General features: G+C 48.8%; 6 protein-coding genes across 6 annotated transcripts; all 6 read right to left on the bottom strand.

Moving 5' to 3' along the window:
* Window positions 1-1700: 1700 nt before the first annotated feature.
* On the bottom strand, window positions 1701-2467 carry LOC136534714 (uncharacterized). Its single transcript, XM_066527093.1, has one exon. It carries the CDS (start codon window positions 2465-2467, stop codon window positions 1874-1876), a length of 594 nt encoding a protein of 197 aa, XP_066383190.1. The 3' UTR covers window positions 1701-1873.
* Window positions 2468-3393: 926 nt separating this feature from the next.
* Window positions 3394-4008, bottom strand: LOC136534716 (uncharacterized). The gene has a single exon (XM_066527096.1). The coding sequence runs from the start codon at window positions 4006-4008 to the stop codon at window positions 3394-3396; it is 615 nt and encodes a 204-aa protein (XP_066383193.1).
* Window positions 4009-11425: 7417 nt separating this feature from the next.
* LOC136534715 (uncharacterized) lies at window positions 11426-12019 on the bottom strand. Its single transcript, XM_066527095.1, has one exon. It carries the CDS (start codon window positions 12017-12019, stop codon window positions 11426-11428), a length of 594 nt encoding a protein of 197 aa, XP_066383192.1.
* Window positions 12020-12946: 927 nt separating this feature from the next.
* Window positions 12947-13561, bottom strand: LOC136534717 (uncharacterized). Its single transcript, XM_066527097.1, has one exon. It carries the CDS (start codon window positions 13559-13561, stop codon window positions 12947-12949), a length of 615 nt encoding a protein of 204 aa, XP_066383194.1.
* Window positions 13562-19516: 5955 nt separating this feature from the next.
* Window positions 19517-20293, bottom strand: LOC136534713 (uncharacterized). The gene has a single exon (XM_066527092.1). The coding sequence runs from the start codon at window positions 20291-20293 to the stop codon at window positions 19700-19702; it is 594 nt and encodes a 197-aa protein (XP_066383189.1). The 3' UTR covers window positions 19517-19699.
* Window positions 20294-21124: 831 nt separating this feature from the next.
* LOC136534718 (uncharacterized) lies at window positions 21125-21739 on the bottom strand. The gene has a single exon (XM_066527098.1). It carries the CDS (start codon window positions 21737-21739, stop codon window positions 21125-21127), a length of 615 nt encoding a protein of 204 aa, XP_066383195.1.
* Window positions 21740-23636: the final 1897 nt, after the last annotated feature.

Genomic DNA, 23636 nt, shown 5'->3' with positions numbered 1-23636 from the left:
AATATCAACGCTCGAGAAAATGAACTCGTGGGGTCCTTGTGACCTCTACCTATCACAAGTTCACAACTTATGCAGCGATAGTTATTCAGACTCATGAACTCTGAAAGTCTGAAACCATTTGGCACACACTCCAGACACTGAAGCTAAACAGGGTTCTAACTCTGGCAATCAAACCTATGAGCCCTGTTTGAATACTTGCAAACATTGCACAATGGAAGGACTGACTCAAGCAAGCAAGAAAACATCTCTAGTGATACTTACACTAGTCACTCAAAAAGTAGTGCCATCCAAAGAAGTTAGATTTCCGGATGTATAAACAAAAGGTCGGGATTGACGGAAAATTAGTGGAAAACAAATAGGTGTCATATTGAGATGTAAGTAACACAACTTATACAAGCACGGCAGAAGAGCTTTCCCGTAGCAAATTGTGATGCTACTTAGTACCACACATGGAATTGGGGAAAAAAACATAATGGCAACAGGGAATTGGAAACAATATGCAGGGACAGGCATGGCATAATCACTGTCAGTATTCGCACACAGGAAATGGCAATGAGATCCCAGAGTTAGACGCACAGCAGATCTCACATCCAGCTGAAATTCAACAGCAGAAGAGTCTAAGATTTAGCGGTATAATTATCTTCAGATATCACAAATTAATAACACTAATACAGTATGATACAAGCAGTAGTTGTACTCATCATTGAAATGATGTGAAGCAGTGTGGAAAATTATGTGAAGCAATTAGAACAAGCAAAGCAGTTCACAGGATTTTCAGACTGACTTATCATATTTTCAACAGCAAAATCTAAAGGTTTTAGTCACTCAAGAAAGTACTAAACAGAGTAAGTAATGATGACATGCACTATTGGAAGAAATTAGCAAGCACTGCGACGAACAGGGATGCCCATTCAGCCATATCAATTTTCACATTGGGGGCACACGGAAATGGTACAGACTACCAAATACATTAACAAGAATCTACTAGCTTCCGTCAGACCACTGGAACTGAGCCAACAACGTACAAATCGTAATTGCATGGTTAAATTCAGACATGAACAAAACAACAAAAACAACCCAAGCTAAGCCCAATCAATTCAAAGAAAGCAAACGACAGAAACAACGAAGGAATCCTTCAAGAACAGATCTAGACCATCAGACAAGACACACTACCCTCGATCACCATCGCCTGATTAGGCATCCCATACAGCAGAAGAGTCAACTGTCAAGCATTTGCTAGTCTTCACCTATACAGAGGTATGATAGAAGCAGTTGCTGCTGTACGAATCATTGATCTCTAATACAAGAAAAACGATAGTACTATGAAGCAAACATCAATTTTATCAGAAAAGAAACTGTAAATTAGTTCACAAGATTTCCAGAACGACTAATCATATGTTCAGCAGCAAAACTTAGATGGTATTTTTTTTGGCCTTTTTAGCACTCAAGAAAACAACTAACAGAGTATGGAACTGCTGTCATGCACAGATGCGATATTGCAAGAACTAGAAAACATTATGGCGAAAAGTTTATACCAAAATCCTGCAATTCTCATCCCAAGATGCCCACTCAGCAATATCAGTTTGCACACTGGGACACATTGCTTAGTTCATCACAAGTGAACGTAGATCAGAACAAAAGAAGGAACAAGCTAAGCTCGATAAGTTCCAAGGAAGCAAATGACAAAAATAACGAAGGAATCCATCGAGAACCGATCCAGACCATCAGACGAGACGCAATACCCTTTGATCAGTTCCAAGAATGCAGAAACAGAAACGACGAAAGAATCCTTGAAGAACCTCTCGAAGAAGTGATCCAGACGGGCCCCAAAAGACGCTCCAACACCGTCCCGTCCAAGCTCGATCATGCGTCTTTACTGCGACGGCGACCCGTACAGTAGCGCATCCTGTAACCACATCGACGGCGGATACCGCGGTCGCCCCTGGTCCAACGCCAGCCGCCGCGGTGGCCCCTGCTCTAACTCCATCCGCCGCGGCTCCTGAGCCTCCAAATCCGAAGTCGACGACGACGGCGCCGACTGCGCTGGCAGTGGCACGGGCGCGGGCGGTGGCGCCGATGTCGGCGGCGCCTTCCACGGCAACACGGGGTGGACGGGCTTACAGCAGGCCGGGCAGCGCATGCGGTTCTCGCGGAGCCAGTCGTCGATGTTGCTCCCGCACTTGGGACCCTTACGCAGGTGGAACACGTGGCCGCAGGAGAGCGTGCGGACCTCCTCCCGCTGGTCCAAGCTGTGGCCGCACATGGCGCAGTCGTAGGCCAGCGTCTGCTCCAGGGTGGTGACGCCGCCGAGCTCCCAGACGCGCACCCGCCGCCATCCTCTCGAGAACCGGCCATCGCGGTAGGCCTTCATGCCCAACCAGCAGCTCGCGCCGGCCAAGAGGGCGATGGAGGCGCCGCCGACCGCGGTGCCGATGGCCATCCTGACGCTGCCGCTGTCGTCGGCCATGGCGTCTTTGCTCCTCTTCCCCTTCATTGCGTCTTGCCTCTCTCTTGCTCTGGCTTTCTGTTCGCTCGCGTTGCCCTGGGATTGTTCGCGTTTGGAAGGTGGCAATGGCATTGCCGGCGGTGGGTACAGGCCTGGGTGGGTATTTGTAGGAGAAGTGAAGGGGGGGGGGGGGGGGCTGGCTTAGTCTTAGTCATCATGTGGGCCCCAGGTCTGGATCCCTGACGCCGGACGCTGTCTCGCTGCTGGAAGCAGCACAAGCGCGGCGAGGGGAATGCTGTGAGTAGTTGCGTGTCGCTCAAGACATTCTTAGCACGCCGCGGCCGTTAACAAGAAATTAGAAAGAAATATGCTTTCAGAATTCAGATCAGAGTACCACAATAGCTATACAGGGAGTCCAATTGGACTCTAGTTGGCAAATAAAACAGCTCACAACAGCTTTGTGCCAAACAGGCCCGAAGCAACTGATCACAATTCACAAGCACTATTGCAAGAAATTAGCAAGCCATGCTGCCAACAGTTTATAATGAAATCATTCTCGCATTGAGGTAGTAAAGAATTGAACAGAGTATAAAAGCAATGAACCAAAGATCTATTAGCTTCTATTGGAACATTATAGCTGATCCAAGAACTAACACATAATCGTTTCTTGGCATTCAGACATTTGGTTCGTTACAGGTGGACGCAGCTCTGAACAAAAGAACAGGAACACAGCTAAGTTCGATCAGTTCCAAGAAAGCAAAATGAAAACAACTAAGGAGTATTTCAAGAGCTGATCCAGACCATCAAAAAGACGAACTACCCTCGATCAGTTCCAAGAACAAAGAATGCAGAAAAAGAACGACGAAATAATACTTGAAGAACCTCCAGTTCCAGACCGCCCCACAGGAGGCCTCAACACCGTCCCATCCAAGCTTGATCACGCGTGTCTACTGCGATGACGACGCCTCCGGTAGTATTTCGTCGTCCGCCGGAAGCGGCAACACCCCCGCCAAATCCGGTGTCGAGGTCCGCGGCAACTGCGTCTGCGCTAGCGGTGGCGCCGATGCTGACGACGACGCCTCCGCTAGTGTCTCGTCGTTCGCCGGAAGCAGCAGCGCCTTCTCCAAATCCTGCGTCGACGACGTCCGCGGCAACTGCTGTAGCGCTGGCTCCGATGCTGACGGTGAAGGCGCTGGCGACGATGGCGGTGGCTGCTTCCACGGCAGCACGGGATAGGGACTCTTGCGGCAGAGCGGGCACGCCATCACCTCCGCAGTGAGAAGCCATTGGTCGATGTCCCTCTCGCACCTGGCGCTGCCGCCGCAGTGGAACGCGTGGTCGCAGGAGAGTGTGCGGACCTTCTCGCCGGCCTCCATGCTGTCTTGGCACATGGTGCAGGTGTAGTTCAGCGTCCGCGTCAGGGTGGTGACGCCGCCGAGCGTGAAGAGGCGGATCCGTCGCCATGGGCACCACATGATAATGAAGGTGACGCACACGGCCACAACGACGACGGGAACCAAGACGACGAGCACGGCGCTCCAATAGTCGTCGGGGTCGGCCATCGGTCCTTCGCTCCCCTGAATCTTTCGCCTTCTCCTCTCGATGGCTGCTCTCTCTTGCTCTTGCTCTGGCTTTCTCGCTCGCTCTCCCACGTCGTTCTTTGGATTGTGTTGTGCTCGTTTGAAAGTGAAAGGCTGGCCAAATTGGCGAGGCGGCACGGCTATTTGTAGGGAGGATGCTCAACTGGGAACTGCTGATAAGTCGGTTGGCCAGTTTGTTACAAGGTGGGACCCGCGCGGTTAGATTCCCCACGGCGGCGGTTCAAACTGGAGTCGCAAGGGCGGAGGGCGGAGGGGGCTGGAGACGGAATGCTATCAGGGTTTTTTTTTCCAAGTTTGGTTTGCGAAATCTTTAGAAGTTGGATGTTTCATACAGCTCATTGACATTGGTGAAGCCATTAGGGCCTATTTTATACTGGTTTAGGCCCTCAACTTGGTCGAGTAATAACCTTACGTCTAGTTTTTGGCGTTAGCCTGTTTGCGTTGTATTGCTTTGAGTATCGGGTATGCGTTCTCCTCTTTATAATGGGTACCCTCACCAACCCTTTATAGTTCAGGCACTGAGAGGTGTTGTTTGTGTCCTATTTGGATACAAGGTCAGAGTCCTAAGCTACGCTTAGGGCGCCTTTCCTTGTATAGTTTGGGTTGGAGTTTCGGTTTTGCACGTTGCTTGCTCCGCGTTCTTCTTGGCGATTGGGCTGTAGGCCTTGTTACCAAGGCCTACCTCCCTGCAGTATGATCTATGGGGGGCCCATAGGGTTCCCCATCGACAAACTCCCGACCCTCAAGGCTTTTGAAAACTAGCCGTTGGCCTCTGGTTGTGCATACCGGACACGTCCGGTATGAATACCGGACACGTCCGATGTGACCAGGACAACGATCTCTCCAAGTCAGTTAAAGTGCGAGATGTCGGAACTCCTGACCCTTGCCAGAACTCCCGACGAACCAACCCAAGAACAACAATTTTACTACCTGACTGCTGGGTAAATACCAGACACGTCCGGTATCAATATCGGACACATCCGGTATTGCCAAACCAGCAAAAATAAAGTTAGCTCTTTTGTCGCTCAAATACTCAAAACTCACATGGGTTGGCTTGAGCACTTATGAAACATTGTCTATCAACATGATGCATCCCTCTTAATAGTATGACAAACCTATCCAACTCAAGATTAAGAAAAAAAACGAATTTATACCGCTTGAGTTGACCTCTTTTAAATTAATGCTGTTTCTTTCAATCTTCATCAAATAAGGGTGCCAACATGTTGATATTGTTCTTTACACTTGAGCATAGTCATCTTGAGCACGTGACTTGATTCCATTCATCAAACTTGAATAATCCTAAATGTATCAAGTTACTTCCATCAAACACTCCAATAGGAATTTGATCCTCCACATAAACATGGACATCATAGCTTGATTAGTACCTCAACTAAATGCAAGTACTTCCTTCTTCACTCTAGCTAGGTTCTTTGCCTGCCAAGCCGTCGCTTGCCCTTCACCCTTGCTTAGTACCCCATCGAAGCCTTTCCTTGCTATCTTCACCATCTCAGGCCATCAAGTCACATCTTGTGTTGAATCATCAATTCATTTGTATTGCTATATTTTTCATTTCAATTTAGCAAGCTTCAAATATGAGACCATTCCATATGCAATCCCTCATGTCTCATTAATTAATTCTTATGAGCTTGCTTTCACATAGTACATGGAAATCCCACAATAATTAAGCCTTTGCATGAATTTCATTTGCATTGTTGTCTTGTGCTTGAACTAGATTGTTTACACAACAACACATCATTTTGGCTTTCATTAAGTACCTGTGAGATAACCTATTACCTGTCTACACTTAGCAAACGGGTTAGTCATTTAATCATGTTGTCATTTAATCATCCAAAACCCACTAAAGGGCTAGATGCACTTTCACCCCCTCCCCTTAGAACCGCACGCACGGTGGCGTAGCGCGGCGGCCTCTTCCCGTGGCGTCCTCCCTTCTTCCCCACAGGGTGCCCTCCTCCCAATAGATCCACGCGTAGGGGCGGCGTAGAGTCCTCCTCCCCCTTGGATCCGTGCGTAGGGGCGGCGCAGAGGCCTCCTCCACCTTGGATTTGCGCGCAGGAAGCGACACAGCGGCCTCCTCCCCCATGGATCCAGGCATAGGCAGCGTGCCTCTCCTCCGACCTCCCTCTCCCTTTTCTCTGATTTGTGTGAATGCATGACTTTTGTCCGATTCCTCTATTTTTCGATTCTTTTGTAATGTTGTGGACTTGTGATTGATCCGTGAGATCTAGAGCCATATGATTTTTGTTGTTTTTTTTATTTTTCTTACTGGAATGAGATGAACAAGCTTGAGCTTGCCATGGCCATTGAAGCTACGGATCTGCCTTGAGGCCTCCTCCATGGCTCCATGCACCGCCACCGCCACCACACTCCTATGCTGCCCCCTCGTCCCCTACTGCCCCTCCTGTTCTTTCCCTTTCCTCTCTCTGATGCCACCGACGTGGCCAGCGGCCCCCTCGACCTCGACGCCGTCATTGCCTGCTAAAGCGGGCCTTGGGCTGGCCTAGCCTCCCTGACAGGTCGTGCTTATCGGGCCAGCCTGGCCCAAAAATCGGCCCAGCAGGGCGTGCCTGGGCCGTAGGTCAGGCACGGTGCCCGTCTCGGCATGGCCTGAAATGCACGACATGTCGTGCCGGCCCGAACCCCATCGGGCCGTGCCGGGTCGGGCCGGCCCATTGACCATATATATCCGCGCCGGCTCATTTCGTGATTCCATGTGGGGCCACGGACCCCGGATGTCTCCTAGCTGCCCGACCGCACGTGAGGACCTTCTGCCCACTCAGCGGCGCCCTAGCAGCTGCAACAGGCGACTACGATAAGTGGGTCCCATTCAATATGTGCAACATCCGATCTACTTTTGCAGCATTCAGATGAAACACTTGCAACATACATCTAAAACAGTTGAAACACTTGCAAAATACGTCTGAAACACTTGCAAAACAACATAAAAAAACTTGAAAACACGTGTGTTGCCATTAAAAACATTGCATCATCTAGATGAAACACTTGCAACATACGTCTAAAACAGCTGAAACACTTGCAAAATACGTCTGAAACACTTGCAAAACATCAGAAAAAACTTGAAAACACGTGTGTTGCCATTAAAAACATTGCATCATTCAGATGAAAAACACTTGCAACATACGTATGAAAAACACTTGAAACACTTGCATATATATATATACAACATCCAGATAAAACACTTACAACATATGTCTGAAACAGATGAAATATTTAAAGCATACACTTGAAACATACGTGTATAGCCATTGTAACATGTGCAACATCCCGATCTACTTTTGCAACATCGATATAAAACATTGCAACATACCTCCGAAACACTTGGAACATACGTTTGCAATATGCGCTTTCATTGCAATGTCACTTTGTTGCCTGGACGAATGGAGGCTCGTCATTGCGGAGCTCGACGTCAGCGCGGAGGTCGGTGGCGGCGCATGGAGCTCGCAATGGCGCGAAAGTCGATGGCGGCGCGGAGATCAGTGTTGGCGCATGGAGCTCGCGGTGGCGTGGAGGTCCGGTGTAGGCATCTCGCCAGTTTCACCGGGGCAGGGGCACAGGGCGCATGCCAAAAGAGACGAAAGCTTGGATTAAAATGGAGAGATGGTCAACGAACTTTTCAAATATATGGCATCCTGATGTTGTAAACAAGTTGATACATGGTCAAGCTGGTGTCTCCAACATTTTTTCTTCCTGAAAAAAAAAGAGAAATCATTTTTATCCAATTGCAAAACTGACAACCTGGACCCACCGACTGACATCATCTGCGGTCCACCCGTCACTAAGGAAAAGGGAAGGCGGAAACCTCCAATCCGTAACCGCACTGGATGGGGTGCGCTGGCTTCCATTCCTACCTCCTTCCCACGCTGTGTTTGGTTGAGAGTTAAGGTGGAGTGGGATGATCTCGTCTTTGATTTCTGATTTCTGGGATGGGACGAGGGCGGAACAGCTCTATTTTCTATTTAGTTGATGAGGGATGGTCTCGACACATTTTGTGTTTGGCAGTAGGGACTGAGGGTGATAGTATGGACGGTAAATTTTGGTACGTTTGCCACCGTTATGTGGGCCCCACCCGCTAGTCTCCCCCCTTCTTCGTCCGTGCACACGCAGCAGCAGATTGGCCGCGCTGCCGTCTGGATGCAGCCCCGTCCGGATGCAGCCCCATCCCAGGCGGTCCTGCAACACCGGCCGCCCGCTCAGAGGTCGCCCGGCTGCGCCGCGCCCCCCGCTCGGAGGCCATCCGGCCGCTCCGCCCGCTCGGAAGCCGTTCGCCCGTGCCGCGCCACCCGCTTGGATGCCGTCCGTGCTGCACCGTCTGGAGCTCGCCGTGGCCGCCACCCAAGCTGGAGCTCGCCTGCCCGCTCGTCTCACCGTCTACAGCTCGCCGAGGCCATCAGTGCCTGCTCGGAGGGCGCCCAATCCGGAGCTCGCCGCCCACCCGGCCCCGACTGGCCGCACCTGCCCGGTCCTGCTTAGTCGCACCATGGATCCCGGCGCCCATGCAGCTCCTGCTCGCCGCCCGTCCTGCCACATCCGCCGGCGACCCTATCCGCCATGTCCAGCACGCGAGGGAAACGGAAGGTGACGGCGGCAAAGGTGGGATGACTCTGCCTGGCAAATTTTCGGGCACGAGCTCGCCCCAGTTTCACGGGAATATTCCTGGGATATTCTACAGGTGGGATGATCCCACTCCAGCTGCCTCCCAACCAAACAGCATCGGAACCGGGCTCATCCCGTCCCGTCCCAGCCCGTCCCCTGAACCAAACGCATCCTAAGCATTTCATCGATCAGCTCACAGGAAGAAACATCCAGACACAGTTACCGCAATCCGCATCGGCACCGGAGTCACAGGCGTTCACTGTCCTGATGCTGGCGCGGTGGCGGCGTAGGCAGCCGTGGCGACTGGTGAGGCCGGTCGGCGCGCACGGAGTAGTAGTAGTAAGTAAAGAAGGGAAGGCATATGAATCGGGATTTGCCACGTGCTTTATTCCATCTTTGATCCGAGCTGCTAAGCTGGAGCCTGCGGAGGGCGAGCGCCGAGCGGTGCAGCGCTCGCGATCACGAAGACACGAACCACGGGAGGCCTTCACATCACATCTAGTGGAGCACGCTTCCTGTGGGTTTGCAATTTTTAAGCCGTTACGCAGGCCTTGTAACTTGTATTGCGGCAGATAAGCCTCTTCACATCTAACTTCAAAACTGAATTGGTTCGACGAAAAGGTTTGTCTTGAAAATCTTTTTCTTTGAAAGCATTGTCTTGAAAATCTATGAGAGTTCGACTCATTCATACATTTGTGAGGAAACTAAACGGGCATGGCGTGTGCGTGAACTACTCTGAACGCAGGTCGGCGAACGCTCCGAGTCATGAAGTCATCAAAGACAGTATCAGCAACTCTGAAGACTGACAGCCATCAGACTGAATGTTGTAGATGCAGCACAAGGGACACCAAACACAAGCAGCAAGCATCACAGTTAATATCAACGCTCGAGAAAATGAACTCGTGGGGTCCTTGTGACCTCTACCTATCACAAGTTCACAACTTATGCAGCGATAGTTATTCAGACTCATGAACTCTGAAAGTCTGAAACCATTTGGCACACACTCCAGACACTGAAGCTAAACAGGGTTCTAACTCTGGCAATCAAACCTATGAGCCCTGTTTGAATACTTGCAAACATTGCACAATGGAAGGACTGACTCAAGCAAGCAAGAAAACATCTCTAGTGATACTTACACTAGTCACTCAAAAGTAGTGCCATCCAAAGAAGTTAGATTTCCGGATGTATAAACAAAAGGTCGGGATTGACGGAAAATTAGTGGAAAACAAATAGGTGTCATATTGAGATGTAAGTAACACAACTTATACAAGCACGGCAGAAGAGCTTTCCCGTAGCAAATTGTGATGCTACTTAGTACCACACATGGAATTGGGGAAAAAAACATAATGGCAACAGGGAATTGGAAACAATATGCAGGGACAGGCATGGCATAATCACTGTCAGTATTCGCACACAGGAAATGGCAATGAGATCCCAGAGTTAGACGCACAGCAGATCTCACATCCAGCTGAAATTCAACAGCAGAAGAGTCTAAGATTTAGCGGTATAATTATCTTCAGATATCACAAATTAATAACACTAATACAGTATGATACAAGCAGTAGTTGTACTCATCATTGAAATGATGTGAAGCAGTGTGGAAAATTATGTGAAGCAATTAGAACAAGCAAAGCAGTTCACAGGATTTTCAGACTGACTTATCATATTTTCAACAGCAAAATCTAAAGGTTTTAGTCACTCAAGAAAGTACTAAACAGAGTAAGTAATGATGACATGCACTATTGGAAGAAATTAGCAAGCACTGCGACGAACAGGGATGCCCATTCAGCCATATCAATTTTCACATTGGGGGCACACGGAAATGGTACAGACTACCAAATACATTAACAAGAATCTACTAGCTTCCGTCAGACCACTGGAACTGAGCCAACAACGTACAAATCGTAATTGCATGGTTAAATTCAGACATGAACAAAACAACAAAAACAACCCAAGCTAAGCCCAATCAATTCAAAGAAAGCAAACGACAGAAACAACGAAGGAATCCTTCAAGAACAGATCTAGACCATCAGACAAGACACACTACCCTCGATCACCATCGCCTGATTAGGCATCCCATACAGCAGAAGAGTCAACTGTCAAGCATTTGCTAGTCTTCACCTATACAGAGGTATGATAGAAGCAGTTGCTGCTGTACGAATCATTGATCTCTAATACAAGAAAAACGATAGTACTATGAAGCAAACATCAATTTTATCAGAAAAGAAACTGTAAATTAGTTCACAAGATTTCCAGAACGACTAATCATATGTTCAGCAGCAAAACTTAGATGGTATTTTTTTTGGCCTTTTTAGCACTCAAGAAAACAACTAACAGAGTATGGAACTGCTGTCATGCACAGATGCGATATTGCAAGAACTAGAAAACATTATGGCGAAAAGTTTATACCAAAATCCTGCAATTCTCATCCCAAGATGCCCACTCAGCAATATCAGTTTGCACACTGGGACACATTGCTTAGTTCATCACAAGTGAACGTAGATCAGAACAAAAGAAGGAACAAGCTAAGCTCGATAAGTTCCAAGGAAGCAAATGACAAAAATAACGAAGGAATCCATCGAGAACCGATCCAGACCATCAGACGAGACGCAATACCCTTTGATCAGTTCCAAGAATGCAGAAACAGAAACGACGAAGAATCCTTGAAGAACCTCTCGAAGAAGTGATCCAGACGGGCCCCAAAAGACGCTCCAACACCGTCCCGTCCAAGCTCGATCATGCGTCTTTACTGCGACGGCGACCCGTACAGTAGCGCATCCTGTAACCACATCGACGGCGGATACCGCGGTCGCCCCTGGTCCAACGCCAGCCGCCGCGGTGGCCCCTGCTCTAACTCCATCCGCCGCGGCTCCTGAGCCTCCAAATCCGAAGTCGACGACGACGGCGCCGACTGCGCTGGCAGTGGCACGGGCGCGGGCGGTGGCGCCGATGTCGGCGGCGCCTTCCACGGCAACACGGGGTGGACGGGCTTACAGCAGGCCGGGCAGCGCATGCGGTTCTCGCGGAGCCAGTCGTCGATGTTGCTCCCGCACTTGGGACCCTTACGCAGGTGGAACACGTGGCCGCAGGAGAGCGTGCGGACCTCCTCCCGCTGGTCCAAGCTGTGGCCGCACATGGCGCAGTCGTAGGCCAGCGTCTGCTCCAGGGTGGTGACGCCGCCGAGCTCCCAGACGCGCACCCGCCGCCATCCTCTCGAGAACCGGCCATCGCGGTAGGCCTTCATGCCCAACCAGCAGCTCGCGCCGGCCAAGAGGGCGATGGAGGCGCCGCCGACCGCGGTGCCGATGGCCATCCTGACGCTGCCGCTGTCGTCGGCCATGGCGTCTTTGCTCCTCTTCCCCCTTCATTGCGTCTTGCCTCTCTCTTGCTCTGGCTTTCTGTTCGCTCGCGTTGCCCTGGGATTGTTCGCGTTTGGAAGGTGGCAATGGCATTGCCGGCGGTGGGTACAGGCCTGGGTGGGTATTTGTAGGAGAAGTGAAGGGGGGGGGGGGGGGGCTGGCTTAGTCTTAGTCATCATGTGGGCCCCAGGTCTGGATCCCTGACGCCGGACGCTGTCTCGCTGCTGGAAGCAGCACAAGCGCGGCGAGGGGAATGCTGTGAGTAGTTGCGTGTCGCTCAAGACATTCTTAGCACGCCGCGGCCGTTAACAAGAAATTAGAAAGAAATATGCTTTCAGAATTCAGATCAGAGTACCACAATAGCTATACAGGGAGTCCAATTGGACTCTAGTTGGCAAATAAAACAGCTCACAACAGCTTTGTGCCAAACAGGCCCGAAGCAACTGATCACAATTCACAAGCACTATTGCAAGAAATTAGCAAGCCATGCTGCCAACAGTTTATAATGAAATCATTCTCGCATTGAGGTAGTAAAGAATTGAACAGAGTATAAAAGCAATGAACCAAAGATCTATTAGCTTCTATTGGAACATTATAGCTGATCCAAGAACTAACACATAATCGTTTCTTGGCATTCAGACATTTGGTTCGTTACAGGTGGACGCAGCTCTGAACAAAAGAACAGGAACACAGCTAAGTTCGATCAGTTCCAAGAAAGCAAAATGAAAACAACTAAGGAGTATTTCAAGAGCTGATCCAGACCATCAAAAAGACGAACTACCCTCGATCAGTTCCAAGAACAAAGAATGCAGAAAAAGAACGACGAAATAATACTTGAAGAACCTCCAGTTCCAGACCGCCCCACAGGAGGCCTCAACACCGTCCCATCCAAGCTTGATCACGCGTGTCTACTGCGATGACGACGCCTCCGGTAGTATTTCGTCGTCCGCCGGAAGCGGCAACACCCCCGCCAAATCCGGTGTCGAGGTCCGCGGCAACTGCGTCTGCGCTAGCGGTGGCGCCGATGCTGACGACGACGCCTCCGCTAGTGTCTCGTCGTTCGCCGGAAGCAGCAGCGCCTTCTCCAAATCCTGCGTCGACGACGTCCGCGGCAACTGCTGTAGCGCTGGCTCCGATGCTGACGGTGAAGGCGCTGGCGACGATGGCGGTGGCTGCTTCCACGGCAGCACGGGATAGGGACTCTTGCGGCAGAGCGGGCACGCCATCACCTCCGCAGTGAGAAGCCATTGGTCGATGTCCCTCTCGCACCTGGCGCTGCCGCCGCAGTGGAACGCGTGGTCGCAGGAGAGTGTGCGGACCTTCTCGCCGGCCTCCATGCTGTCTTGGCACATGGTGCAGGTGTAGTTCAGCGTCCGCGTCAGGGTGGTGACGCCGCCGAGCGTGAAGAGGCGGATCCGTCGCCATGGGCACCACATGATAATGAAGGTGACGCACACGGCCACAACGACGACGGGAACCAAGACGACGAGCACGGCGCTCCAATAGTCGTCGGGGTCGGCCATCGGTCCTTCGCTCCCCTGAATCTTTCGCCTTCTCCTCTCGATGGCTGCTCTCTCTTGCTCTTGCTCTGGCTTTCTCGCTCGCTCTCCCACGTCGTTCTTTGGATTGTGTTGTGCTCGTTTGAAAGTGAAAGGCTGGCCAAATTGGCGAGGCGGCACGGCTATTTGTAGGGAGGATGCTCAACTGGGAACTGCTGATAAGTCGGTTGGCCAGTTTGTTACAAGGTGGGACCCGCGCGGTTAGATTCCCCACGGCGGCGGTTCAAACTGGAGTCGCAAGGGCGGAGGGCGGAGGGGGCTGGAGACGGAATGCTATCAGGGTTTTTTTTTCCAAGTTTGGTTTGCGAAATCTTTAGAAGTTGGATGTTTCATACAGCTCATTGACATTGGTGAAGCCATTAGGGCCTGTTTAGATTCAAAAAAATTTGCGCACACATCGAATCTTACGGTATATGTATGGAGTACTAAATGTAGACGAAAAAAAAACTAATTGCACAGTTGGGTGAAAAATCGCGAGACGAAACTTTTAAACCTAATTAGTCCATAATTAGACACTAATTGCCAAATACAAACGAAAGTGCTACAGTAGCCAAAATCAAAAAAAAAATTGGATCTAAACGGAGCCTTAGTAACGGCAAGGCAATGTGCAGGGACTACTCTGAACGCAGGCCGACGAATACAGCAAGTTGCCGATCTGAAAGTTGATTCTGAACACTTCACACAGAATGCAACGCACGAGACACCAAATGACACTTGTTAACGTCAGAAGTGACTAGCTTGCGGAATCCAGTCAATCCAGTGAAAATTAGCGATTGGCGGCTAGCTGCAGTCTGACGAGCACAAATATTATGAAATATGAATTGCATTGTCGCTCTTGCACGCACTGAACCAGGCCTGATCGAACCAATAAACTGTCAGGCGTCGAAGGCAACAAGGCAAATTTTTGGCGTGAAGGAAACAAAGCAATTGATGGGCCGAGTCATTCCAAGGAGCCTAGGCCCAGAATTCCGAACCTTTTTATGGCCGATCGGCCCAAGTTGTCGGAACTGTTACAGCCATTGGTGGTGCCTGTCAGAGCTTGAAAAATCATTTCTCTTTTATTTTAGACGAATTGAAATCTACTTAATAGATTAGACTATTTTACTTGGAATTTGACATTCCATAACTTTTCAAAGCTCACAAATAAGCCTATCTCAAATTCATAGGGTGAGAGATGAAAATTGATTCTATAGATCACCATGCTATATTTCTACTCTTCAACTTATATCACTCTCTTCAACTCACTTCCCTACAATCGAAATACAACATATAAAGTATGTTCCTTGTATGACTAACAATAATATACAAATATATTTCATATACAACTATATTAGCTTAATTAATCTATACCTAGATTATAATTATTAGAATTATTTCAATTCCAAGGATCCAAACGGACCCTTAGGTTTTATAGAAGGCCGTCCGACCTAAATGGTTTCAATTTCGTGTTGGTGGTTGTGGACATCATCTCTAAATATACAACCATTTTCTCATACCGAAGCATCCTTTATACGACCGTTGTGGGGGTGAATCTACAGTTGTGCCAACAATTCTAGGCACACCTAACATTTCTGAAGAAAAAGAATAGTAGTTAGTAAATATATACACATTTATAATATAGTTAAACTTCAAAATTATTGTCTCTATCTTATGTTAATCCAAACATAGAAACACGCCCACACGGGCCCATCCCCTACCCATAGCCCCTGAACCACCCTAATCCCACCTTCTCAACTCGACACCAAGCAGCGTGACTCAGAGTCGAGCTGAACTCGGAACCACCGAATCAGCCATCGAGAACCTTAGTAGCGATGTCGAATCCCGCCACGGCGCCACCCGTCGTCCACTTGGCCGGTCGACCCCTGTCGCCGCCCATTCGCCTATCCCTGGCCACCCTACCGCCGTCTACAGAATATACCATCAACGTTGTGCCTATAACCTCTACCGTCGCCACCTCACCCTCTTCCACCGGCATAACCACCCCATATGTCATCATTGGCCCTTCTTCGCCAACTTTTTCTAAACCTTTTGTCTCATCCGAGGGAGCGGCATCCTCCAGGAATCTAGGGCTAAGCTTCTCCTACACACACCTCCTCCACCACCCAACTCTAGTAGTCCTCAACTCGTTTGAGTTTATACTAGAAACACTTGTTTTTTTACCTTTCCTCTAGCCCACGATGTCGTGACGATCGATGTGACGCTATTCAAGGTTGTGTGGAGATGGGCAGAGTAGTTCAAGACACCCCTTCTCAACCTCCCATCCACACTCTTCCACAACATCACAAGTACATCTCACTGGCACTTCAACGCCTTCCACTACAGAACCAATAGACGATGTGTGTCTGTCTTCTCTACGACCACCATATCCACAGCGTGTTTCTACCCCACCTATTGTTTTCTCCTATCTTTGCTCTGGCCATTAGGCCCATGACTGTAGGTGTAGGTGCACTGCACTTTGTTTCAGGAACCAAGCTAGACCATCACCACAGGGTAAGCGTCGAGTGACCACTGCACTTGCGATCAGAATTTTTGAGGGGATCACCAGGGGATGATATGTCGCTACCCTAAATTTTATTATCACAAATGCTAGCGGAATCGAGAATGGTAGTTAAAAAGTTGGATTAGAAGGCAAGGAAGAGGAGAGAAGAACACAAACTCCAACAACATATGCAAAGAGAAACAACCACCACAACATACACAGGGGGACAAACATAGCTACAAGGCTAAGGCATGAGCTCCCACAACTGGGGTAGGTTGTTAATCGCCGAGTAATGCACCACCAAGCTGCAAAACTTTGATGAACTCCATTCCGCATGCGACCATAAAAGCACATAGTCAAGATTGGCAGACGATGGTAGTGATGTACATTATCTATGGGGCACATCTAGGATCCAATCCTCATCTTGCGACACCCTAGAGGGGAGGAAGCCAAGGACCGATGATTGGAGAATGAGGAGATCCAAGAGAGGGGATCATGTTCTTGCTGATCCGACATATGGTGAGATGATGCAATTAAAGATCATGGAGGATGTTGTTGACAGTAGTTAACATATATTATAAATCATCAATATACTTGTATAAATGGTTAAAATAGATCACCAATATAGACTTATGGGTTGAAACTGACAAATTCCATGAGTTTTGATGAATCTGTGTTTCTAGCAGGATTTAATCAGAAAACCGTCAAGGAGGACCTAATCGTCAAAGAAAATCATGGAATCCCACCGCGGTACCAACATGGGAAGACTCTAGAAGGGTCTAGAAGGTGAACCACCGAAGCAGGCCACATGTCACTAACATGTGGGGTCGCCTGGCCTATGGTTGGGGCCGCTTGGCCCCTATGGGCCCCACCTATCAGCCCCCTTCCTATGTCGGTTGTCCACCGCCTTAAGGATTACATCTCCGTCGTTGCTTAAGTCAGTTTGATCCAAGGGCTCATTTGATGCTCAGGGCTATATATACCAGCCTGCCCCTGGAGGCAATGCTCATTTGATCCTGAGAGTTGAGAAGCCAAAAACCCTAATTCCTATGTCCACCAAGATCAGAGCTAGCAATCAAGAGAAGATTAGTCCTCAATAGGATCTAGTCTTGTTCTAGAAATAGTGAGATAGAGTGTGAGGGAAGAGTTTGGAGGAGTCCCGGTCTGTTGGTGCTCTCTCTATAGCTTGTACCTGGCAGAATCAAGTTATTCTTGAGCTTGCTTCTAAGATTTCTCTGGTAATCGACTTTTAATTCAAGTAAGCATCTTATTCATATTGTTCTTTAGGTTTGCGACTTCTTTTGAGTACTTTAATCCTTTTAGCTCCTGGATTAAAGTAGTATTCGTAGTGTAAGCGTGGTGCTTAGACTCGGTTACTCATAGATGTACCCTATTTTCCAGATCGGTGGTAGCTCATGAGGGTGACTTTTATAGCCTCGTTGAATCTCTGTAGTCCACCTCCCGTTAGTAGGACTAGAAGGACAGTTTTGCTATAGGAAACATACTATGCCTATGTTTTCTTTAGTAATATCCATAGAATTGAACAATAGAAGACAAAGCTTACGAAGCATACATTTGTGAGGAAACTAAACGGGCATGGCGTGTGCGTGAACTACTCTGAACGCAGGTCGGCGAACGCTCCGAGTCATGAAGTCATCAAAGACAGTATCAGCAACTCTGAAGACTGACAGCTATCAGACTGAATGTTGTAGATGCAGCACAAGGGACACCAAACACAAGCAGCAAGCATCACAGTTAACATCAACGCTCGAGAAAATGAACTCGTGGGGTCCTTGTGACCTCTAGTCCTCTACCTATCACAAGTTCACAACTTACGCAGCGATAGTTATTCAGACTCATGAACTCTGAAAGTCTGAAACCATTTGGCACACACTCCAGACACTGAAGCTAAACAGGGTTCCAACTCTGGCAATCAAACCTATGAGCCCTGTTTGAATACTTGCAAACATTGCACAATGGAAGGACTGACTCAAGCAAGCAAGAAAACATCTCTAGTGATACTTACACTAGTCACTCAAAAAGTAGTGCCATCCAAAGAAGTTAGATTTCCGGATGTATAAACAAAAGGTCGGGATTGACGGAAAATTAGTGGAAAACAAATAGGTGTCATATTGAGATGTAAGTAACACAACTTATACAAGCATGACAGAAGAGCTTTCCCGTAGCAAATTGTGATGCTACTTAGTACCACACATGGAATTGGGGAAAAAAACATAATGGCAACAGGGAATTGGAAACAATATGCAGGGACAGGCATGGCATAATCACTATCAGTATTCGCACACAGGAAATGGCAATGAGATCCCAGAGTTAGACGCACAGCAGATCTCACATCCAGCTGAAATTCAACAGCAGAAGAGTCTAAGGTTTAGTGGTATAATTATCTTCAGATATCACAATTTAATAACACTAATACAGTATGATACAAGCAGTAGTTGTACTCATCATTGAAATGATGTGAAGCAGTGTGGAAAATTATGTGAAGCAATTAGAACAAGCAAAGCAGTTCACAGGATTTTCAGACTGACTTATCATATTTTCAACAGCAAAATCTAAAGGTTTTAGTCACTCAAGAAAGTACTAAACAGAGTAAGTAATGATGGCATGCAGTATTGGAAGAAATTAGCAAGCATTGCGACGAACAGGGATGCCCATTCAGCCATATCAATTTTCACATTGGGGGCACACGGAAATGGTACAGACTACCAAATACATTAACAAGAATCTACTAGCTTCCGTCAGACCACTGGAACTGAGCCAACAACGTACAAATCGTAATTGCATGGTTAAATTCAGACATGAACAAAACAACAAAAACAACCCAAGCTAAGCCCAATCAATTCAAAGAAAGCAAACGACAGAAACAACGAAGGAATCCTTCAAGAACAGATCTAGACCATCAGACAAGACACACTACCCTCGATCACCATCGCCTGATTAGGCATCCCATACAGCAGAAGAGTCAACTGTCAAGCATTTTCTAGTCTTCACCTATACAGAGGTATGATAGAAGCAGTTGCTGCTGTACGAATCATTGATCTCTAGTACTATGAAGCAAACATCAATTTTATCAGAAAATAAACTGTAAATTAGTTCACAAGATTTCCAGAACGACTAATCATATGTTCAGCAGCAAAACTTAGATGGTATTTTTTTTTGGCCTTTTTAGCACTCAAGAAACACAACTAACAGAGTATGGAACTGCTGTCATGCACAGATGCGCTATTGCAAGAACTAGAAAACATTATGGCGAAAAGTTTATACCAAAATCCTGCAATTCTCATCCCAAGATGCCCACTCAGCAGTATCAGTTTGCACACTGGGACACATTGCTTAGTTCATCACAAGTGAACGTAGATCAGAACAAAAGAAGGAACAAGCTAAGCTCGATAAGTTCCAAGGAAGCAAATGACAGAAATAACGAAGGAATCCATCGAGAACCGATCCAGACCATCAGACGAGACGCAATACCCTTTGATCAGTTCCAAGAATGCAGAAACAGAAACGACGAAAGAATCCTTGAAGAACCTCTCGAAGAAGTGATCCAGACGGGCCCCAAAAGACGCTCCAACACCGTCCCGTCCAAGCTCGATCATGCGTCTTTACTGCGACGGCGACCCGTACAGTAGCGCATCCTGTAACCACATCGACGGCGGATACCGCGGTCGCCCCTGGTCCAACGGCAGCCGCCGCGGTGGCCCCTGCTCTAACTCCATCCGCCGCGGCTCCTGAGCCTCCAAATCCGAAGTCGACGACGACGGCGCCGACTGCGCTGGCAGTGGCACGGGCGCGGGCGGTGGCGCCGATGTCGGCGGCGCCTTCCACGGCAACACGGGGTGGACGGGCTTACAGCAGGCCGGGCAGCGCATGCGGTTCTCGCGGAGCCAGTCGTCGATGTTGCTCCCGCACTTGGGACCCTTACGCAGGTGGAACACGTGGCCGCAGGAGAGCGTGCGGACCTCCTCCCGCTGGTCCAAGCTGTGGCCGCACATGGCGCAGTCGTAGGCCAGCGTCTGCTCCAGGGTGGTGACGCCGCCGAGCTCCCAGACGCGCACCCGCCGCCATCCTCTCGAGAACCGGCCATCGCGGTAGGCCTTCATGCCCAACCAGCAGCTCGCGCCGGCCAAGAGGGCGATGGAGGCGCCGCCGACCGCGGTGCCGATGGCCATCCTGACGCTGCCGCTGTCGTCGGCCATGGCGTCTTTGCTCCTCTTCCCCTTCATTGCGTCTTGCCTCTCTCTTGCTCTGGCTTTCTGTTCGCTCGCGTTGCCCTGGGATTGTTCGCGTTTGGAAGGTGGCAATGGCATTGCCGGCGGTGGGTATTTGTAGGAGAAGAGAAGGGGGGGGGGGGGGGGGGGGGTTGGCTTAGTCGGTTAGTCATCATGTGGGCCCCAGGTCTGGATCCCTGACACCGGACGCTGTCACGCTGCTGGAAGCAGCACAAGCGCGGCGAGGGGAATGCTGTGAGTAGTTGCGTGTCGCTCAAGACATTCTTAGCACGCCGCGGCCGTTAACAAGAAATTCGAAATATGCTTTCAGAATTCAGATCAGAGTACCACAATAGCTATACAGGGAGTCCAATTGGGCTCTAGTAGTTGCTTTGGATAAGGTCTATTTGGATTTGGACAGTGTATGCAGCAAAAAAAAGACTGAAAAGTCATGAACTGAACAAGTAAACATCACGACACCCCAAGTGTACGTTTCTTGGCATTATAGCTGATCCAAGAACTAACACATAATCGTTTCTTGGCATTCAGACATTTGGTTCGTTACAGGTGGACGCAGCTCTGAACAAAAGAACAGGAACACAGCTAAGTTCGATCAGTTCCAAGAAAGCAAAAACGGAAACAACTAAGGAGTATTTCAAGAGCTGATCTAGACCATCAAAAAGACGAACTACCCTCGATCAGTTCCAAGAACAAAGAATGCAAAAAAAGAACGACGAAATAATACTTGAAGAACCTCCAGTTCCAGACCGCCCCACAGGAGGCCTCAACACCGTCCCATCCAAGCTTGATCACGCGTGTCTACTGCGATGACGACGCCTCCGGTAGTATTTCGTCGTCCGCCGGAAGCGGCAACACCCCCGCCAAATCCGGTGTCGAGGTCCGCGGCAACTGCGTCTGCGCTAGCGGTGGCGCCGATGCTGACGACGACGCCTCCGCTAGTGTCTCGTCGTTCGCCGGAAGCAGCAGCGCCTTCTCCAAATCCTGCGTCGACGACGTCCGCGGCAACTGCTGTAGCGCTGGCTCCGATGCTGACGGTGAAGGCGCTGGCGACGATGGCGGTGGCTGCTTCCACGGCAGCACGGGATAGGGACTCTTGCGGCAGAGCGGGCACGCCATCACCTCCGCAGTGAGAAGCCATTGGTCGATGTCCCTCTCGCACCTGGCGCTGCCGCCGCAGTGGAACGCGTGGTCGCAGGAGAGTGTGCGGACCTTCTCGCCGGCCTCCATGCTGTCTTGGCACATGGTGCAGGTGTAGTTCAGCGTCCGCGTCAGGGTGGTGACGCCGCCGAGCGTGAAGAGGCGGATCCGTCGCCATGGGCACCACATGATAATGAAGGTGACGCACACGGCCACAACGACGACGGGAACCAAGACGACGAGCACGGCGCTCCAATAGTCGTCGGGGTCGGCCATCGGTCCTTCTCTCCCCTTGAATCTTTCGCCTTCTCCTCTCGATGGCTGCTCTCTCTTGCTCTGGCTCTGGCTTTCTCGCTCGCTCTCCCACGTCGTTCTTTGGATTGTGTTGTGCTCGTTTGAAAGTGAAAGACTGGCCAAATTGGCGAGGAGGCACGGCTATTTGTAGGGAGGATGCTCAACTGGGAACTGCTGATAAGTCGGTTGGCCAGTTTGTTACAAGGTGGGACCCGCGCGGTTAGATTCCCCACGGCGGCGGTTCAAACTGGAGTCGCAAGGGCGGAGGGCGGAGGGGGCTGGAGACGGAATGCTATCAGGGTTTTTTTTTTCCAAGTTTGGTTTGCGAAATCTTTAGAAGTTGGATGTTTCATACAGCTCATTGACATTGGTGAAGCCATTAGGGCCTGTTTAGATTCCAAAAAATTTTGCGCAGTACCTGTCACATCGAATCTTACGATTTATGTATGGAGTACTAAATGTAGACGAAAAAAAAATTAATTGCACAGTTGGGTGAAAAATCGCGAGACGAAACTTTTGAACCTAATTAGTCCATAATTAGACACTAATTGTCAAATACAAACGAAAGTGCTACAGTAACCAAAATCCAAAAAAAAAAAATTGGATCTAAACGGAGCCTTAGTAACGGCAAGGCAATGTGCAGGGACTACTCTGAACGCAGGCCGACGAATACAGCAAGTTGCCGATCTGAAAGTTGATTCTGAACACTTCACACAGAATGCAACGCACGAGACACCAAATGACACTTGTTAACGTCAGAAGTGACTAGCTTGCGGAATCCAGTCAATCCAGTGAAAATTAGCGATTGGCGGCTAGCTGCAGTCTGACGAGCACAAATATTATGAAATATGAATTGCATTGTCGCTCTTGCACGCACTGAACCAGGCCTGATCGAACCAATAAACTGTCAGGCGTCGAAGGCAACAAGGCAAATTTTTGGCGTGAAGGAAACAAAGCAATTGATGGGCCGAGTCATTCCAAGGAGCCTAGGCCCAGAATTCCGAACCTTTTTATGGACGATCGGCCCAAGTTGTCGGAACTGTTACAGCCATTGGTGGTGCCTGTCAGAGCTTGAAAAATCATTTCTCTTTTATTTTAGACGAATTGAAATCTACTTAATAGATTAGACTATTTTACTTGGAATTTGACATTCCATAACTTTTCAAAGCTCACAAATAAGCCTATCTCAAATTCATAGGGTAAGAGATGAAAATTGATTCTATAGATCACCATGCTATATTTCTACTCTTCAACTTATATCACTCTCTTCAACTCACTTCCCTACAATCGAAATACAACATATAAATATGTTCCTTGTATGACTAATAATAATATACAAATATATTTCATATACAACTATATTATCTCAATTAATCTATACCTAGATTATAATTATTAGAATTATTTCAATTCCAAGGATCCAAACGGACCCTTAGGTTTTATAGAAGGCCGTCCGACCTAAGTGGTTTCAATTTTGTGTTGGTGGTTGTGGACATCATCTCTAAATATACAACCATTTTCTCATACCGAAGCATCCTTTATACGACCGTTGTGGGGGTGAATCTACAGTTGTGCCAACAATTCTAGGCACACCTAACATTTCTGAAGAAAAAGAATAGTAGTTAGTAAATATATACACATTTATAATATAGTTAAACTTCAAAATTATTGTCTCTATCTTATGTTAATCCAAACATAGAAACACGCCCACACGGGCCCATCCCCTACCCATAGCCCCTGAACCACCCTAATCCCACCTTCTCAACTCGACACCAAGCAGCGTGACTCAGAGTCGAGCTGAACTCGGAACCACCGAATCAGCCATCAAGAACCTTAGTAGCGATGTCGAATCCTGCCACGGTGCCACCCGTCGTCCACT

The sequence above is a fragment of the Miscanthus floridulus genome, unplaced genomic scaffold (assembly GCF_019320115.1).
Source record: "Miscanthus floridulus cultivar M001 unplaced genomic scaffold, ASM1932011v1 os_2217_2_3, whole genome shotgun sequence".
NCBI classification, from domain to species: Eukaryota; Viridiplantae; Streptophyta; class Magnoliopsida; order Poales; family Poaceae; genus Miscanthus; species Miscanthus floridulus.
The sequence above is the reverse complement of the archived record's forward strand: the minus strand, read 5'-3'. Positions and strand labels throughout refer to the sequence as shown.

Bases quoted from the DNA above. Each gene is read 5' to 3' on its own strand.
- LOC136534714 (XM_066527093.1), bottom strand. From the start codon at position 2,467: ATGGCCGACGACAGCGGCAGCGTCAGGATGGCCATCGGCACCGCGGTC.
- LOC136534716 (XM_066527096.1), bottom strand. From the start codon at position 4,008: ATGGCCGACCCCGACGACTATTGGAGCGCCGTGCTCGTCGTCTTGGTT.
- LOC136534715 (XM_066527095.1), bottom strand. From the start codon at position 12,019: ATGGCCGACGACAGCGGCAGCGTCAGGATGGCCATCGGCACCGCGGTC.
- LOC136534717 (XM_066527097.1), bottom strand. From the start codon at position 13,561: ATGGCCGACCCCGACGACTATTGGAGCGCCGTGCTCGTCGTCTTGGTT.
- LOC136534713 (XM_066527092.1), bottom strand. From the start codon at position 20,293: ATGGCCGACGACAGCGGCAGCGTCAGGATGGCCATCGGCACCGCGGTC.
- LOC136534718 (XM_066527098.1), bottom strand. From the start codon at position 21,739: ATGGCCGACCCCGACGACTATTGGAGCGCCGTGCTCGTCGTCTTGGTT.